Raw genomic sequence first — 18452 nt, 5'->3', positions numbered from 1 at the left:
CTGATAACAGCACAGTCCAGCCTGGCTCATAGACAAGACCAAGAAGGGCAGACCAGTCATTGGGGATAGGGATCTTCTCAATCAGCTCCTGTTAACCCTGCAAACCAAAGCCCAAACAGGTAGGATGGTCCTAGCTGGACAAGCAGTGGGAAAACTTGCCAGGCAGCAATATCAATGGCAAGCTATTGATAATAATTAATAATATAATTATTCAGGCGATATTTCATTGAGATGTCTGAAAGCGCTTCACAGAATATACTGGCAAGCTATGCGGTTTTAGCTGGTTAGACTCCAGCAATTGCACCAACGCACACTCTGGGGTCCCGAAGCCTTGGCTCTTACCAACCTGCGTCTTATACTTCCCAGAATTGGGTAAGCAGGATGCGCGTCCATTCCAACAATCGATCTCTGGGATTTCCGTGTTTGGGTGGGATGCATGGAGTTCTCAGTTTGGTTTGGATACTCTTAAGCATGGTGATGGATTTCCATGTGTGTCAGACACCCAAAAAATTGGGGTCCATTGGAATTGGGTGCAGTGGTAATAAATATCTTGATCGCTTTATTATTTAATATATTTCCCGCTTAAATGCTTCATTTCCCCCTTAACTGTTGAGGCCTTTATTTTTGATAAATCATTCCAAGTTGTAATGACTGTGTAGAGTGCAGGCTCCCACTTAACCCTTTCAGTGACATCGCTCAAGCGATCGCTGCATTCCCAGTGTTGAAGTGATGTTTGACAGATGACTGGACACAGGGTGTGGTGTTCCTGGTCTCTCTTCTGAATGTGATGACATTACACTTTCTCTGCAATGCTACAGGGATTAGAGGCATCTGCAGGTCACTGGCCCAGCCTCAGTGCTGCAGACTCTCAGAGAGACAGGCAGATACAGAGAGACAGACTAGACAGAGAAGCACAGAGAGACAGACAGACAGACAGACACAGAGAGAGAGAGACAGACACACCAAAAGACAAACAGAGACTGTGTCTCTAGCTATCTGCCTGACCCAGACAGACATGGAGAGATGGATAGATATAGAGAGACATACACACAGACTGTGTCTCTGGCTGTTTGTCTGTGTGTCAGTCTCTGTCACTCTGTCTGTCTGTCTGTCTGTCAATCTTTTAGATAGAGAGAGAGAGACACACACACAGACACACAGATTGGTAAGCAGAGAGGGAAATGCAGAGAGAGAGAGAGACTGGTAGACGGAGAGGGAAATGCAGAGAGAGAGAGAGAGAGAGAGAGAGAGAGACTGGTAGACAGAGAGGGAAATGCAGAGAGAGTAGAGAGAGATACACAGACTGACGGACTGACAGAGACACAGACAAACACACAAGACAGTTAGCGAGAGACATCGACAATCTGATAAGGCAGCGAGAGTCAGACAGGTAACCCCCACACACACACACACACACACACACAGACATACACACACACACAGTGTATGTACATATAGAGTATCTGAAGCGAGAACATGTGTGTGTGAGTTCCCTCAGCTGTCCGGGGTAATGTGATGCCTGGCCCCGCCTGGCCCGGCACCAGCCCTATATTTAACCAGCAAAGCAATCCGAAATAGCTGGCCATAGCCAGGCACAGCTCAACCATTGCTGCCTGTAACAGGCTCCACACAGATCCATCCTCTCTCTTTAACTCGGACTCTCTCTTTAACTCGGACTCTCTCTTCCCTTCTATCTATCGAACTGCGATTTTCTCTCTCTTTTCTTCCACACACTCTCTCTCTCTCTCTCTCAGTTTCCTCTCCTTCCTGCTTTTCTCTTTCTCCATCATCTTCTTTCCCATGTGTTCCTCTCTCTCTCCCTCTCCCTCTCTCTCTCTCCATCTCTCTGTATCTCTGCCCGCGGTCCATCTCCATCCCCACAGCTCAGACGCAGCTACGGGGATGGGATGGGATGGGATGGACAGTGATGTTGCTCTGTGTACCAGGCTGTACCCAGGCGGGGTTAGAGGGACCTGCCTGGCTGCCTGTCTGGGGGAGAGACCCCTGGGGCTGGGAGGAGGTGTGTAGGGGAGAGAGATCGACAGACACACAGACAGACAGACAGACAGACAGACAGACAGACCTACCTTGGAAAGTTACCGCACAGTAAGCGTCGGTGATGTCCTGGTCAGGGGTCTGGATGGTGTCCGCCCGGATCACAAACACACGCAGCATCTTATACCCTCTGCCTGACTGGTGCTCTTCAGCAATCTCTCTGACTCTCTCTCTCTCTCTCTCTCTTTCCCCCTCCCCTTCTCTCTAACTCCTTCCCTCCTTCTCTAATTATCCCTCTCTTCCTCCTCTCTCTATCCAATTCTCTGATTCTCCCTTTCTCTCTCGCTTTCCACCCCCTCTTTCCCTAACTCTGATTCATTCTCTCTCTCTCTCTCTCTCTCTTCCCCACCCCTCTCTCTCTCTCTCTCTCTAATTCTCTCTGCCTTCCCTCCCTTCTCTATGTAACTCTCGTATTCTCTGTTTCCACACTCCCTCTAACTCTCTCTCTCTCTTTCTTTCCACTGTCTTTCTAACTCTTCCTCTCGCTCTCTTTCCCACTCTCTTTTCAATATCCTCTCCTTCCTGCTTTTCTTTTTCTCCCTGTCATTTTCTTTCCCCTGTGCTTTTTTTTTCTCTCTCTCCCTCCTCTCTCTGTATCTCTCTGTACCTCTGCCCAGACACACTGCCAGCCTTGGTCTTAGTCTCTCCTCCAGGCTAATTTGCGCTAATGCAGTCACAGCAAAACCTCAGCCTCATGTGACCCCAAACAGAGGGGATACATGGATATCTCCTGCAGTCTTTATAGGCTTTCAGCTCTCTGTTTGCCAGTCAACCCCAGCAATAATACCTCCTCCCACTGCCAAACTGTCTCAAAGCACTTAGCTTATTATTATTAATAATCCTTGCATTTGATACAGCGCCTTCCACCTCGGGAGGATGTCTCAAAGCAAGTCACAGGATTTACTGTAAAGTATACTGACTTTGTATTTGTGGGCATGCGCTCCAGCCAAATTGTGCACAGCAGTGTCCCCAAAACAGCCATCAAGTGAAGCAACATCTCAACAGTGTGATAAGGTCTATATCAAATGCGAGGATGATTCTTATTATTAATTCACTATTAATTATGTGTGAACAAGGATATGTTGTGCTGAGGTAGGGTGCGGTTCTGCAGCTGAGAGACAGCCACTTATGCAGCAAACCAAATCAAATTTAAAATTGGTTGGACAAGCTGCCCATTTATTTAGAGCTGGGCAGTGACTCCAGAGAGTTAACCCTAAGAGAGTGGAAAATTCAATTGAATTAGCCTTAATTGCAGTCATGGGGATGGTGGGGGATCTGTTTTTTAAGCCTGGCTCAGTCTCTCACACTCACCTCTGAGTCAGAAGGTTGTGGGTTCAAGCCCCACATCACGACTTTGAGCTCACAATCTAGGCTGATGCACCAGTGCAGTACTGGGGGAGTGCACATTGTCGGATGGGCTATTCTTCGGATGAGACATTAAACCGAGCTCCCTGTCTGTGCCTTTTGAGGTGGACGTCAAAGACCCCATCACACTATTGCAAAAGAGAAGGAAGTTTCTCTCTCCTGGTGTACTCGCCAACAACCCCCCCAGATAAAATTGGTCACGCAATCCATGGCTGTTGTGAATTGTTGCTGTGTGCAAATTGGCTGCTGTGTTCACCCACATAATACACAGTCACTACATTTTACAGCAAATCCTGCAACGTGCTTTGAGCCATCCTCCAGTGTCAACCTGGACAGTTAGCAAAAAAATCCCCATGGTGCAGCTTGAACCCACAACTCTCTGTTTCAGAGACCCTACCAAATAATCTAAGATGACAAATGTTTTTTTTGGTCAGCCAGATTCCTGAAACACACGGAAACCTATCACTGTGATCAGTCGGGTGTCTGAAACACACGGAAACCTATCACTGTGATCAGCCGGGTATCTGACACACATGGAAATCGCGGAACAGTGAAACGAGTGGGGCAGAGCAATTGTCCAATTACGAGTAGAGTGGTTTGCAAATAATACAGAACATAAGGTTTAATAACTTTTTACCAATTGTCACCTCTTATGTAGAACTGGGTTTGCTTCTCTCTGAATCACTTCTGTGTTTTTTATTCTGTTTTTCTTCTCCCATATTTCTGCCCAGGTCCCAGGAATGGGTTTGACTTTTTCCAGCCACTGTCATACATGTTGTATTCTCTACCCTCTTAAGTACAGAACTTGTGGAGTCCTGTAGCTCAGTGGTTAGAGCACTCACCTCGCAAGCAAGACCTGGGTTCAATTCCCAGGCAGGGTGAAATGTTGGGCAAGTCTCCTTACTCCACACTGTTTACTTAGCAGTAAGTAGGAATCCAGTTGTTAATCGATTGGCTGATTGTTTTTCCAGAGATAATTCCTTCTAAAAATATATAATAAAAATTACAAATTGGTCACTCAAACCATGACTGTTTGTAAGACATTGCTGTGTGCAATTGGCTTCCACGTTTTGCCCACAAAATATACAGTCAATTCACTTTGCAGTATACTCTGTGAAGCACTTAGAGACATCTCGAAGACATAATAAGGCGCTATATCAAATGCAAGGATTATTATTATTATATTAAGAAAGTTATCCGCAGCTGATCGAGGACAAGATGGAAGCCATATTCCTTGGCTCCCATCATTGTCTTTTCTCCTGCAGCTCTGACCTCCTCAATCTCCCTGGCCTGTCCCTAAGACTTACTGATCCTGTGTGTAACCGAGGTGTCAGGTTCAATCTCCAGTTGTCCTTCCTCCCCCACATCTGGTTCCTGACCAACCCCACTTTCTTTCCCTCCATCACATTGCTTGACTCCAACCATACCTTTCCCAAGACGCAGCCGAATCCCTCTTCCATGCCTTTGTTACCTCCTAGCTCAACTATTCAAATGCACTCCTCGCCAGTCTCCCCAGTTCCACTCTCCGCAAAACCCAACTGCACCAAAACTCTGTCACCCGTGTACTTATCCACACTAAACTCCGTACCCCCATCACACCAGTCCTCACCAGGCTGCACTGGCTTCCTATCACAGAATGGATCAACTTCAAGATCCTCACACTGGTCTATAAATCCCTTTACGCACTGGCTCCTCCCTACCTCTCCGACCTGATTATTCCCTAACCCACTATGGCCTGCTTGGCCCTCAAACCCTCCGCTCCACCTTCGGCGGATGTTCACCCAATACACCCCGAAATTCTGGAACTCTTTCCCTCAATCCCTTCAGCTTGCCCCCTCATTCCCCATTTTCAGATCATGACTGAAGACCTTCCTCTTCGGCCACGCTTAAGATCACCTCCTTCTTTCCCCCCGGCTCGGCATCAGGCTCTGCCACTGTTAAGGCACTCCGAGACACAGCCTTGTGTGAAGGGTGCTGTATAAATGCAAATTGTTGTCAAGTTGTTGGTGTCCTGTGATCCACTTGTGATCCCAATTCGCCCAAGAGAAATGGTTTGACTTTGACCTGAGGCTAAGTAAGACAATCAGTGCATGGAAAGCAGATGGGGGGGACAGCAAAACAAAGCTGGTCTGTCTTTCATGGTCTCACAATAAACAACACAATAATAATATTCTTACATTCCATACAGCTATTTTTGCATTGGGCAGGATGTCTCAAAGCGCTTCACAGGATTCATTGTAAAATGCATTGACCGTGTATTTTGTAGGTGAATGTGACAGCTAATTTGTGCACAGCAATTGCCCCCAAACAGAGTTTGACTTTGGGGGATTATTTTATTTTATTTAGGGGATTGTCGGTTAGGACACCAGGAGAGAGAAAATCCCTTCTCTTTTTGAATAGTGCCACGGCATCTTTAACATCCACCTGAACAGGCAGACGGACCTCAGTTTAACATCATCATCCGAAGGACAGCACCTAATAATAATAATAATAATAATAATTCTTGCCTGTGATATTGCGCCTTCAAGACATCTCCAATCGCTTCACAGAATATACTGTTAAATGAATTTATTGTATATTTGTGGACGAAACTCACCAGCCAATTGTGCACAGCAGTGTCCCACAAACAATTGTGGATAGAACTGACCAAATTATTATTATAATTTTTTTTGTTGAAGAGATTATTACCCCCAGAAGAGCAATCCACCAATTTACTAACATCCCCTCCCAAAATGCCCCCACCTTTTGTTACTCCTAGTCAGTCCTTCTCTCCTACCATCCTCCCCGTCTTCTATCCCTCCTGGACCCTCCCACAGCCTCTCTCTGCTCCAGCCTGGGCATCCTCGTCCGGGCTCACCGCGACACTCGGCAATGGCTGTCACAGAGCAGCCACACCGACTGCAGGAGTATAACCTTCTGACTCAGAGGCAAGAGCACTACCTACTGAGCCAGATTGACATCATGGGCTTAATTGACAGCAGCAACAACAATAACTTGCACTTATGTAGCGCCCTCCATACCAGGCGGCGTCTCAGAGCACTTAACAGTGGTGAAGCCCAAGGCCGAGCCTGGGGGGAGAGGGAAGGTGATCGTAGATGCAGTCAAAAAGGAAGGTCTTCAGGCACGACCTGAAGATGGGGAAGGAGGGGGTGAGGCGAAGGGTTTGAGGGAGGGAGTTCCAAAGTTTCGGGGTATAGTGGACTGAAGGCACGGCCGACGATGGTGGAGCGGAGACCTCGGGTGATACGGAGGAGCCCAGACCCAGTAGAGCAGAGGCAGCGGGTTATGCTGTGGGGAGAGAGGAGGTTGGAGAGGTAGGAGTGTGCCAAGGAATGGAGGGATTTAAGCACTAGAGTGAGGATCTTGAAATCAATCTGCTCTGGGAGCCAGTGGAGTTTGGCAAGGGCTGGGGTAATCATTTACATTTACAGTATTTACATACATATACATGAATTTACAGTAAACGCCTCATCGCTCTGAGGGAAAAGGGCTCATTGATGAGTTATCTGGAGCAGCGAATTAGGTGTGTGTATAACTATATAAATAACTGGGGCCGGCACATTGACAGCATGATGATTTAAGTGGCAGTGACAAGTTAAGCCAGGGTCGAGTTATCAGAAATTTACTATATATAGCTTATCACGCATGGTAATGTTTCGGAGCGTTGATTGGCTGATGAACAGGGAATTCTCTCCCAGCAACTAAAATTTATGCTTAAATTTCTTGCCTTGATTTTAAGGCAAAGGCAGTGGCCGAGTTGGAGAGGGGATAGCCCCACTTTCTTGTGGCTATTAAACATTCCTTAAATAACATGAGGAAGACATTAAAAGACTTAATAAAATAATAACATTCCTTGCATTTCATATGGCGCCATATCACTTCTTCAAGATATCTCAAAGCACTTCACAGAATATACTGCAAAGTGAATTGCCTGTATATGTTGTGCGTAGCAGTGACCTACAAACAGTCGTGGATTGAGTGACCTTAATTTTTTTTAAGGGACTATTAGCCTCAGAAAAGCAATCTGACAATCAACTAACAAACAGGTTCTAATTTACTGCTAGGTAATAGTAATAGTAATAATAATAATAATAATTAGATAATAATAATAATAATTGGAGTCCTGTAGCTCAGTGGTTAGAGCACTCGTTTTGCAAGCGAGAGACCTGAGTTCAATTCCAGGCAGAGGGCGAAACCTTGGGCAAGTTTCCTTACTCCACACACCTAATAATAATCCCTCCAAAACAAAACAATAATAACAAATTGGTCATTTTCAATCTACGACTGTTTGTGGGAGATTGCTATGCGCAATTGGCTGCCGCGTTCGCCCGCAAATATACAGTCAATTCACTTTACAGTGTGTTCTGTGAAGCGCTTTGGGACGTCCTCCTGACGTGAAAAGCGCTATATCAAATACAAGGATTATTATTATTATAATAAACTATTATTATGATTATTATTAATAATAATAATTTATTATTAATAATAATTACCTAGCAGTAAGTTAGAACCTGTTTGTTAGTTGATTGTCAGATTGCTTTTCTGAGGCTAATAGTCCCTTAAAAAAAATTAATAATAATAATAATCCTTGCATTTGATATAGCGCTTTTCACGTCGGGAGGACGTCCCAAAGCGCTTCACAGAACACACTGTAAACAGAGACATGTGGAGTAAGGAAACATGCTCAACATTTTGCCCTGTCCGGGAATCGAATCTATGTCCTCTCGCTTGCGAGGAGAGTGCTCTAACCACTACGCTACAGAACCTCTGATCTTACCTCATTTTGTAAGTGGACAAGAAAGCCAATTAGAATGACTGGATCTTGAAATCCACTTGAACAGATATAGATGGGTTTAATGTCTCATCCAAAGGATAGCACCTCAACCAATGCAGTGTTCCCCCAGCATTGCTCTGGAGCAAAGGTCTAGATTATGAACTCAAACTCTCGATGTTGAACTTGAACCCACAACCTTCTGACGTCACAGGCGAGAGTCCTACAGACTGAGCCAGGCTGACACACAATACACGTTTACATAACTTCTTTCACATCGGGGGGACATCTCAAAGTCTTTCACAGAATGCCTTGGTCAGACTATGTTCAGTTTTAGGCATCGCACCTCAGGAAGGTTAGATTGGCTCTGGAGGGGGTGCCGCTCAGATTCAACAGAATGATACCAGGGCTGAAAGGGTTAAATTATAAGGACAGGTTCCATAAACTTGGTCTCTATTCCCTTGAGATTAGAGTTTTGAGGGGTGATTTGTATTTAAAATAATGAAGGGATTCGATAGGGTAGATACATGGAAACTATTTCTTCTGGTGGGGGAATCCAGAACAAGGGGCATCATCTTAAAATTCCAGAGTACAGGGAGCAGAATGGCTGAAACCTCGCCCAATGATGGTGGGGTGAGTTGGTCGGGGGACATGAAGCAGGTTGGTGCTCGCTGAATGGAGGAAACGGACGGGGATAAGTCTCTGATGGTGACATTTGAACACTTCAAAAAAATCAGACTTCACTGGGGATTGAACCCAGGACCTTCTGTGTGTAAGACAGACGTGATCACCACTACACCATGAAGCCAAACTGACACCTGAGGTTCTGTGTGAGGCATGCATGAACGAACGAATGATTTTTTTGCATTTGACGGCCCATTATCACATTATAACAATAATGCTTACATTTGATATAGCGCCTTATCTCATTGTTGAGACATTTAATAGCGTTTCATAGGATACACCGAAAAGTGAATTGATTATATATTTTGTGTGCAAAACACAGCAGCCAATTGCACATAGCATTGTCCTTACAAACAGTTATGGATTGAGTGAGCAAATTATTATTATTATTTTAATTTATTTATTTTTGGTGGGATTATTACCGCCAGAAAAGTGATCCGCCAATCGACTAACAACTGGGTTCCTACGTATTACCAGGTAAACAGAGGCGTGTGGAGTAAGGAAACTTGCATAACGTTTCACCCCACCCGGGAATCGAACCCGGGTTCTCTTACTTGCAAGGCAAGTGCTCTAAATCATCCAAACACATTGCAAAAATGTCTCAAAGCATTTCACAGGATTTACTGTAAGGTGGAGTGACTGTGTATTTTGTAGGCGCTCGCAGAACCATCTCATAAACAATAATGCAGTGAGTGATCAATTTTATCTGGGGGATTGTTGGCCAGGACACTGTGAGAGAGAAACTCCCTACTATTGTCAAGTAGTACCATGAGATCTTTAACATCCACCTGAACAGGTATGGACGGGAACTTAGTCTAAAGCTTCATCCGAAGGACGGTGCCCCGACATCGCTCCCCCCAGCAATGCGCTGGAGAGTCAACCTGGATTGCGAGCTCACAGTCCCTTTTGGCTGCTTTACGTCAATATTTTGTGCCAATAAATAACAGTGCTCGCCCACTATTCCTTGGTAGTATTTCTTGATTACAGCCTGTGAAAACTGAAGCCATTTAAAATGAACTGACTTCACTGGGGATTGAACCCAGAACCTTCTGCGTGTAAGGCAGATGTGATAACCACTACACCATGAAGCCAACTGGGCAGATGTGTTGTTATGTTTCTACTAATGCGGAAAGAAGGAAGGAACAAACGAGAACAGCTTAACACTGGGGAACCTAATGCAGAGTCAGGGGGAAGGGAGGAGGTGATGTAAACGTGGTCGAAGAGGAAGGTCTTCAGTTGTGATCTAGAAGAGGGGAAGGAGGGGCAAGATGGAGGGACTGAGGAAGAGAGTTCCAAAGCTTCAGAGCACAGTGACTAAAAGCATTGCCGCCGATGGTGGAGCAGAGGGGAAAAGGGACAAGCAGGAGGCTAGAGCCAGCTGAGCGGAGGCAGCATGTAGTGAATGGGGAGAAAGCAGGTCGGAGAGTTAGGGAGGTGCCAAGGCGTGAAGGGATTTGTAGACAAGTGTGAGGATCTTGAAATCGATCCATTTTGTAATAGGCAAAGAGTGGAACCTGATGAAGACTGGTGTAACAGGGTACAGAGTTTAATGTGGGTGAGAATACGAGCGGAGGGGTTCTGGATCAGTTGTCATTTATGGGTACTGGAGTGGAGTGGCAGAATCTGACAACAGATCCAGGGGGAGAGGGAGGGGGGGATGTGACCATAAGCACTATCAAAAAAGAAGGTCTTCAGGAGGGATTTGAAGGTGGGGAGGGGTCAAGGCAGAGGGATCGAGAGAGTTCCAGAGTTTCGTAGCGTAGTGGCTGAAGGCACGACACAGATGGTGGAGCAGGAGGGACAAACAGGAGGCTGGAGCCAACCGAGTGCAGGCAGCTGGTGGTGGAGTGGGAGCTAATCAGATCGGATAGGTACGGAGGTGTGAGGGAATGAATTGATTTGAAAATGAGTGAAAGGATCTTGAAGTGGATCTGTTCGGTGATTGGGAGCCGGTGGAGCCTGGCAACGACTGGTGTGATGGGGATACAGAGTATTGTGCGGGTGAGTATTCAGGCTGCAGAATTTTGAAGTAATTGGATTTTGTGGCTGATGTAGCTGGGGAGACCAGCGAGGATGGCATTAGAATAGTCCAGCCAGGAAATGACGAAAGAGTAGACGAGGGTTTCAGCTGCATCAGTTGTGAGGTACGGACGAAGGTGAGCAATACGGTGGAAGTGGATAAAAGAGGTCCTGGTAAGGGAACGGATGTGGGGTAGAAAGGAAAGCCGGGGATAGAACTTGACACCTAACTTGCGCACCGTTTCAGTGAGTCTAGGGAGAACCCGGGGAGGTTGAGGAGTTCAAGGTGACAGGACATCAGCGTACTGGGAGTCGGAGCCACAGGAGGAGAATTAGATTTGGGTGTTATCCATCTACATGTGGAAGTTAACCCCATGTCTGTGGAGGACATTGCCGAGAGGGAGCAAGTAGGGTATTGGATTCATGGAGTAGGGCCACGGAATATTGGAGTAGTAGGAAGAAAGGAAGGCAGGAAGGAAGGCAGGAAGGAAGGCAGGAAGGAAGGAAGGAAGGAAGGAAGGAAGGAAGGAAGGAAGGAAGGAAGGAAGGAAGGAAGGAAAAAGAAAGAACAATAAACAGCATTTATGTATCGCCCTTCACGTGACATTTCATCTCAGAGCCCTTGATCGTATCGTATTGATCGTATCGGACACCAAGAGAGGGGGAGGAGAGGTGACCGTAGATGCTGTCAAAGAAATATGTTTTTTCTGTATCAAATATGTAAGCAGGTTTGAAGGACAAATAGAGAGTGTGTGCATTAGGTAAGCAGCATGTCAGCAACTAGAGAGTATAAGTTTAAGATATGATACAAAATACAAAATTGCATTTATAAAGCGCTTTTACGTCAAGAGGACGTCCCAAGGTGCTGAACAGTCAGGGATTAGGGTTTAGGTCCTGAGCAGATGGGGGCGGTTGGGATCAGAGACGGTGGAGGGCAGAAAGGGTGGCCGAAGGCACGGTGGAAGAGGAGGATCTTGAGGAATGCCTTGAAGGAGGCAAAGGAGGGAATGAGATGAAGGGACTGTAGGGACTGTTAGTAAATGAGCAAATGAGGAGGATAGGAATTTGTTTTCATGCACAGATTGGCTAAAATTAATATCTCATCCGTTCTGCAGATGAGATGTTAAACCGAGTTCCTGTCTGCCTGTTCAGGTGGATATTAAAGATCCCATGGCACTTTTCAAAAAGAGAAGGGAGTTTCTCCCAGTGTCCCTGCTAACAATAAAATTGGTCACTCACACTACGATTGTTTGTGGGACACTGTGAAAACGTGAAAAGTTACTGTATCAAATGCAAGGATTATTATTATTTATTATTATATGGAATGCCCTGCTGGGAACAGTGCTTGAGGCTTCCTAAGAGGAACTAGATAAATACTTAAAAAGGTCCTTGAAAGAGCCGTTGCCTTCCAGCTTCGCTCTTTCCTCTCCTCCCACTCCCTCCATGAACCCCTCCAATCGGGTTTGAAACTGCTCTGCTCAAGGTCACAAATGATACCCTGACCATGTGTGACCAGGGCTCCCTCTGCCTCCTCGTCCTCCTCGACCTCTCGGCCGCTTTTGACACTGTGGTCCATTCAATCCTCCTCCACCGCCTCTCCTCCCACCTCAACCTTCAAGGTTCTGTCCTTGACTGGTTCAGGTCCTACCTTTCACACTGCCTCCAATTGGTCTCAGCAAACAGCTTCTCCTCCAGCCCCCGCACTGTCTCGTGCGGTGTTTCTCAGGGCTCTGTCCTCTGTCCCCTCCTCTACTTGCTCCCCCTTGGTGACATCATCCGCAGACATGGGTTAAATTTCCACATGTATGCGCATGACACCCAACTCTACTTCTCTGTCTCCATCCTCAACTCAAGGACTACTGGCGTCCTGACCGACTGCCTGTCCAACATCAAGTCCTGGACAAGGGACAACTTGCTCCAGCTGAATGTCAGCAAAACTGAGGCCCTCCTGATGGCTCACGCCAGCACCTCCGCACCTCGGGCGCTGGCAACATTAGCCTCCACAGCTACACACTCAACCTCACTAAGCCAGTCAGGAATCTGGGTTCTTGTTTGACCCCAAACTGTCCTTTCTACCCCACATCCGCGCCATGACCAGCACTGCCTACCACCACATCCGCATCATTGCCAGACTCCACCACTGCTTCACCCCTCAGGCTGCCGAAACCCTCACCCACGTATTCGTCACATCAAGGCTCGATTATGGAAATTCCCTCCTCATCGGCCTCCCCAACTCTTCCCTTCACAAGCTGCAGATCATCCAAAACTCTGCAGCTCGTGTACTCTCGCCCACCAGGCTCCGTGACCCCATCACTCCCAGCCTCGCCTGACTCCACTGGCTCCCCATCCCTCTGAGGATCGAATTCAAGGTCCTCGTCCTCACTTTCAAGCCATCCATGCCCTTGCCCCCTCCTATCTCTCTGACCTGCTGACTCCCTACCAACCTGCCCGCTCCCTCTGTTCAGCGGGCTCCAGTCTGCTCCATGTCTCCCACCTGACCCGTCCTATCCTCGGTGGCTGAGTTTTCAGCCTCTCTGCCCCCAAGACCGGTCTTAAGACTCTCCTTTTCGATCGTGCCTTTGGTCGCCCTCCCACCTCTCTGCTTTCTCTCACCCCTACCCCACCCTTCCCCCATGCTCAGGTCCTGACCCCTTACTGTCCAGTACCTTGGGATGTCCTCCCGACATGAAAAGCACTCTATAAATGTAATTTTGTTGTTATTGTTGTGAGTAAACTGCAAGGGGGAATAATAATAATCCTTGCATTTGATATAGTGCATTTTCATGCTTTTGAGGCATCTCAAAGTGCTTCACAGAATATACTGTCAAATTAATTGTCCCACAAACAGTCATGGATTGAGTGAACAAATTTTTTAAAAAGCAATTATTACCCCTGGAAAGTGATCCGCCAATCGACTAACAACCGGGTTTCTTCTTACTGCTAGGTAAATAGAGGCATCTAAAGTAAGAAAACTTGCCTGAGGTTTCACACTGCCCGGGAATTTAACTGAGATTCTCTCACTGGCCAATGTGCTATATGACGCCACAGATATGGGAAAAGGGCATGGAAATGGAAGTGAAAGCATTGGTCTTAACAAAGCCAGTAGACACAATGGGGAGAATGTGCTGTAAATTTATATGGTTCTTCCCCCCTCCCCACCGCACCCGCGGAGGAGCAAGAGAAAGCACATTCCATTCAAGACAAAGGAAAATTTTCATGTGTAAGTGGCATAAAAATGTGGAACTCTCTGTCTGTTTTGGAGGCTCCTAAGTGATGAGTTTCAGACAACCAGCTGATCATGGTTTCAGCGTGTGTCAGATACCCGCAACATACATGTTCTAATGATACTACAGAGGGTAATGATAATTTGGGATGGGGAGAAGGAGATTTAGATCAGTGTGAGTTGTGCTACCTTTGTCATACCACCAGAGGACAACAGAGACCGACATTCCTCCTGGATGAATGAAGGTTTTTTCCATGGACCATTTATGCCACTTATTTGTATTTGTAGTTTCTATTTGTAGTTGTTGTTTCTCTTCCTAGATTACAATAGATTACTTGATTACAATAACAATTCTTGTATTTGATACAACAATTTGCATTTATATACAGTGTTATATCACACTAGAAATGGGAAGTGCTATGCTTGCAACCAGTTTCATTTAATTAGTCTTCTCTCTTTCGTCTGACATTTTTATTTGTCCTTGAAATGCTTGATCTTCGCTTCTTAGGCGTCTTCATCCCTTAAGATTAAGAAAATATGATATTGAACTCGTTATCATCCCTTGCTCACATATCCTTTTGGGAGGACTCCTGTGGGAGGACTCCTGTTGGGAGGACTCAGTGGGAAGACTCAGTGGGAGGTCTTAGCAGGAGGCCTCAGTGGGAGGACTTAGAAGGAAGCCTCAGTGGGAGGACTCCTGTTGGAAGGACTCTTTGTTGCAGTCCATACATGTGTGATGAGCTTCTTTAGGTCATGTTAGGTGATCCACGAAAAGAAATATGCCCCTGACATCGCCTATGCAAGACCTTTCCAGTGAGGTATAAATCATGTCTCTATGTCAATCGATTATTGAGTTCTTGGCGGACAGACACACAAGTAGACATTTTGTCTTTATTAGTATAGATGTATCTCTCTAGAAGGGTGTGTGATTTCGTCTGTTGCTACTTTGTTTCAGCGCCTTGGGACATCCTCCTGACGTGAAAGGCACTTTATAAATGGAATCTTGTTGTTGTTGTTGTTGTTGCAAAATACCGTGTATAGCTACTTTGTCGCAGAATATCATGCATACCTTTTGGGGGCTTAATTAAAGCATTTTTTAATATAGCTTATCAACGAGAGGAGATTCACACCACAAAAATATGCCAATGACACTTCCCTTTGCAAGACCTTTCCAATGAGGTATAAATCATGTCTCTATGTCAATCGATTATTGTGTTCTTGGCGGACAGACACGCAGATAGACATTTTGTCTTTATCAGTATAGATTGTCAAATCATCTCAAAACTCTTTGAAACGCTTTCACTGCTTAAACTGTAAAGGGTAATGACTGCGTTTGTAGGTGAATGAAGTAGTCAATTTGTCTCTTAATCTTTCTATGACTATCTCTCTCTCTCTAATGTCTACATATTTCTCTCCCTCCCCATCACTCTCACTCTATTTTCTAACGCTAATTATTTCCATCAATCTATCTGCCTCTATCACTCTATTTCCATTCGTATATCACTCCCTCACTCTCTATTTGTTTGTCTCTCTCTCTCTAGAACTCTTTATCCAGCACTCAGGTGCTACCCAGTGTGAAGGGCACTATTTAAGTGTAAGTTGTTGTTGTAATCACTCTCCATCTCTATATCACTCTACCTATCTAAAATAAAAGCATTCCTGCATTTGATATATCACCTATCATGCTAACAAAACATCATAGGATTTATTATAAAGTGTAGTGACTGTATATTTTGAAGATAAACGTAGTAGCCAATTTGTACACAGCAACATCCCACAAAGAGCCATGAAGTTGAAGCACTTTGAGACATACTCCCGTGAAAGGTACTCCTTGACCCGCTCTTCCTTCCCTCACCTCTGTAACATTGTCCGACTCTGCCACTACCTCACCGCTCAGGCCGCTGAAACTCTTGTTCATGCCTTCATCACCTCCAGGTTTGACTATGCAAATGCCCTGCTTGTCGGCCTTCCCAACTCCTCCCTCCTCAGACTGCAGATAATCCAGAACTCTGCAGCCCGTGTTCTCTCCCGCAGAAAACTCTGTGACCCCATCTCCCCCACTCTCGCCCAACTCCATTGGCTCCCTATCCTTCAGAGGATCCAGTTCAAGATCCTGGTCCTCACCTATAAGGCCCTCAATGGTCTCCCCCCACCCTATCTCTGTAACCTCCTAACCCCCTACCAACCCGCTTACTCTCTCCGCTCAGCCGGCTCCGGCCTGCTCCACATTCCCCCGACCCACCTGCCCCACAATTGGCGGGAGAGTCTTCAGCCACTCTGCCCCCAACCTCTGGAACTCCATCCCCCAATCACTCCGCCTTGACCCCTCCTTAGCCTCCTTCAAATCCCGCCTCAAAACCCTCCTTTTCGACCATGCCATTGGTCACCCCCCTTCCCTTCCCCTTCCCTCCCTTCTCCCCCCTGACCCCAGCTTGGGTCTGAAATGTTGTACACCGTCCAGCGCCTTGGGACGACCTCCCGACGTGAAAGGCACTATACAAATGTAATCTTGTTGTTGTTGTTAAATTAAAATTGTATTGTTGAAGTGAATGACCAGTTTTGTTTGAAGGATTGATCAGCGATGTGGAATCTTTAATGTCAACAACAACAAATTACATTATTATACAGCTCCTTTCACATTGCGAGGATGTCCCGAGACGCTGGACAATGAGGGATTTGCACCCAAGCTGTGGGTTGGCATCATAGAATTATAGAATTATATAGCACAGAAGGAGGCCATTCAGCCCATCGTGTCTTTGCTGAGTAGAAAGGTGGAGGGCAAGGGTGTGTGGAGGAGGGTAGATGACTGAAGGTTCGTTCAAAAAGGAAGTTCTTGAGATAGGCCTTGAAAGAAGCAAGGGAGGAGGCGAATGGGAAGGGCTCTGGGATGGAGTTAATAAGTGTAGGGAGAAAAAGGTTGAAGGCCCGACGACCAATAGTATAGTGGCAGGACAGGGGACGTGGAGCAGGCCAGTGCCACCTGTAAGGTGCACAGACAGTAGCTCGGATGGGATGCAGGCGGGTGTGAGGTGAATCTGGACAAGGAAATGTTTTGGGGACCATGATAAGCTGTTTGATAAGCCGTTGGAAGCAGAAAGTGTTGATTCTTCCAAAAGCAATTTAGTTCAATTTCTGTTAGGAAATAATATGTCGGGATATAGTTTGGGACGTGACAAGTGCGTGCGACTGTCAGGATGATGGAAGACGAACTGGATGGACTTTGGTCTTTCGTCTAGCAATTCTTACATCCTTATTAGCACCGGCTAGGGGATAGGGGCCAGAGTTTCTGATGCGGGTGGCAGGGTGCGGGGGGAGAAGGTGGAGGGGAGAGTTGGTGTTGGAAGGGGCAGCAGCGGGAGGGGATATGACTGGGGGCAATGGGGGCAGTGACTCGGGGCAATGGGGGAGTGACTGGGGGCAATGGGGGTGTGAATAGGGGCAAAGGAAGAGGGGGAGTGACTGGAGACAATGAGGGGAGTGACTGGGGGCAATTATCCATCACTACTAAAATACTAAAAATCATAAAATTGGTCACTTCAATCCATGACTGTTTGTGGGACATTGCTGTGCGCAATTGGCTGCCGCGTTCGCCCACAAATATACAGTCAGTTCACTTAACGGTGTGTTCTGTGAAGCGCTTTGAGACGTCGAGAAGATGTGAAAAAGCGCTATATCAAATGCAAGGATTATTATTATAACTCCGCCTCCCACTGCCACTCTCTTTGATTGACGTCTTCCTCTGACATTGCGAAGCATAGGATTCCTGTCACCCCGCCCCTTCCACCCTGAGCCAATCAGCAATGAACGGGCGGGGATAAACTAGCCCCGCGGCCAATCAGAACGCGAATTGTGCGAGAGGGGGCGGAGCGGGACGAGTCCTTTGTTTTCACGGTGGATGTTCGGCATCATTTGACTGATGTGCCTGAGCGCCAATGAGACAGCGGTACTATGAAAGGTGTGTTGGGTGGATGTGGTTATAGCCCAATAGAAGGCGTCGATGGTTTCGGAATAACCAATAGAGAGCGAGAGCGGGGATTAACCACTGCCGAGCCCGCGCGCACATGCGCTCTTCACACCCCGTTTCCCCATACCCGCATTTGAGATTTACAGCTCAGTAAGCCAATGAAAAGTCGCTGTGTAAAGCAAATAAACCAATAGGAAAGCGAGAAGTGGGTGGGCGTGATTAACTGTCCCGCTGTGTCAAAGAGCGCATGCGCTGCTTGGCACCCCTCCCCCCACCCTCACTTGAGATTGACTGCTAGGCGGACCAATGAAAAGGTCGTGGAGGAAAGTGAGTGAACCAATGGGAGAGGGAGAGGGCGGGAAAAGAGAGCG

At 46.6% G+C, this 18452-nt stretch overlaps 1 protein-coding gene and 2 non-coding genes across 3 annotated transcripts in view; all 3 read right to left on the bottom strand.

Annotated features, from left to right (window-relative positions):
• The window catches only part of dysf (dysferlin, limb girdle muscular dystrophy 2B (autosomal recessive)), a 105677-nt gene extending 103420 nt beyond the window's left edge, over positions 1–2257 (bottom strand). Inside the window, exon 1 of the mRNA XM_042343446.1 lies at positions 2088–2257. Within this exon, the coding sequence (XP_042199380.1) occupies positions 2088–2175 (88 nt within the window). The 5' untranslated portion in view covers positions 2176–2257. The remainder of the gene's footprint in view (positions 1–2087) is intronic.
• A 6669-nt stretch (positions 2258–8926) lies between these two features.
• trnav-uac lies at positions 8927–8999 on the bottom strand. Its single transcript has one exon. It is a non-coding gene; the product is annotated as a tRNA-Val (tRNA).
• An 894-nt stretch (positions 9000–9893) lies between these two features.
• trnav-uac lies at positions 9894–9966 on the bottom strand. Its single transcript has one exon. It is a non-coding gene; the product is annotated as a tRNA-Val (tRNA).
• Positions 9967–18452: the final 8486 nt, after the last annotated feature.

Source organism: Callorhinchus milii, unplaced genomic scaffold (assembly GCF_018977255.1).
Source record: "Callorhinchus milii isolate IMCB2004 unplaced genomic scaffold, IMCB_Cmil_1.0 Scaffold1, whole genome shotgun sequence".
NCBI classification, from domain to species: Eukaryota; Metazoa; Chordata; class Chondrichthyes; order Chimaeriformes; family Callorhinchidae; genus Callorhinchus; species Callorhinchus milii.
Note: the sequence above shows the minus strand (reverse complement) of the source record. Positions and strands in the feature narration are given on the sequence as shown.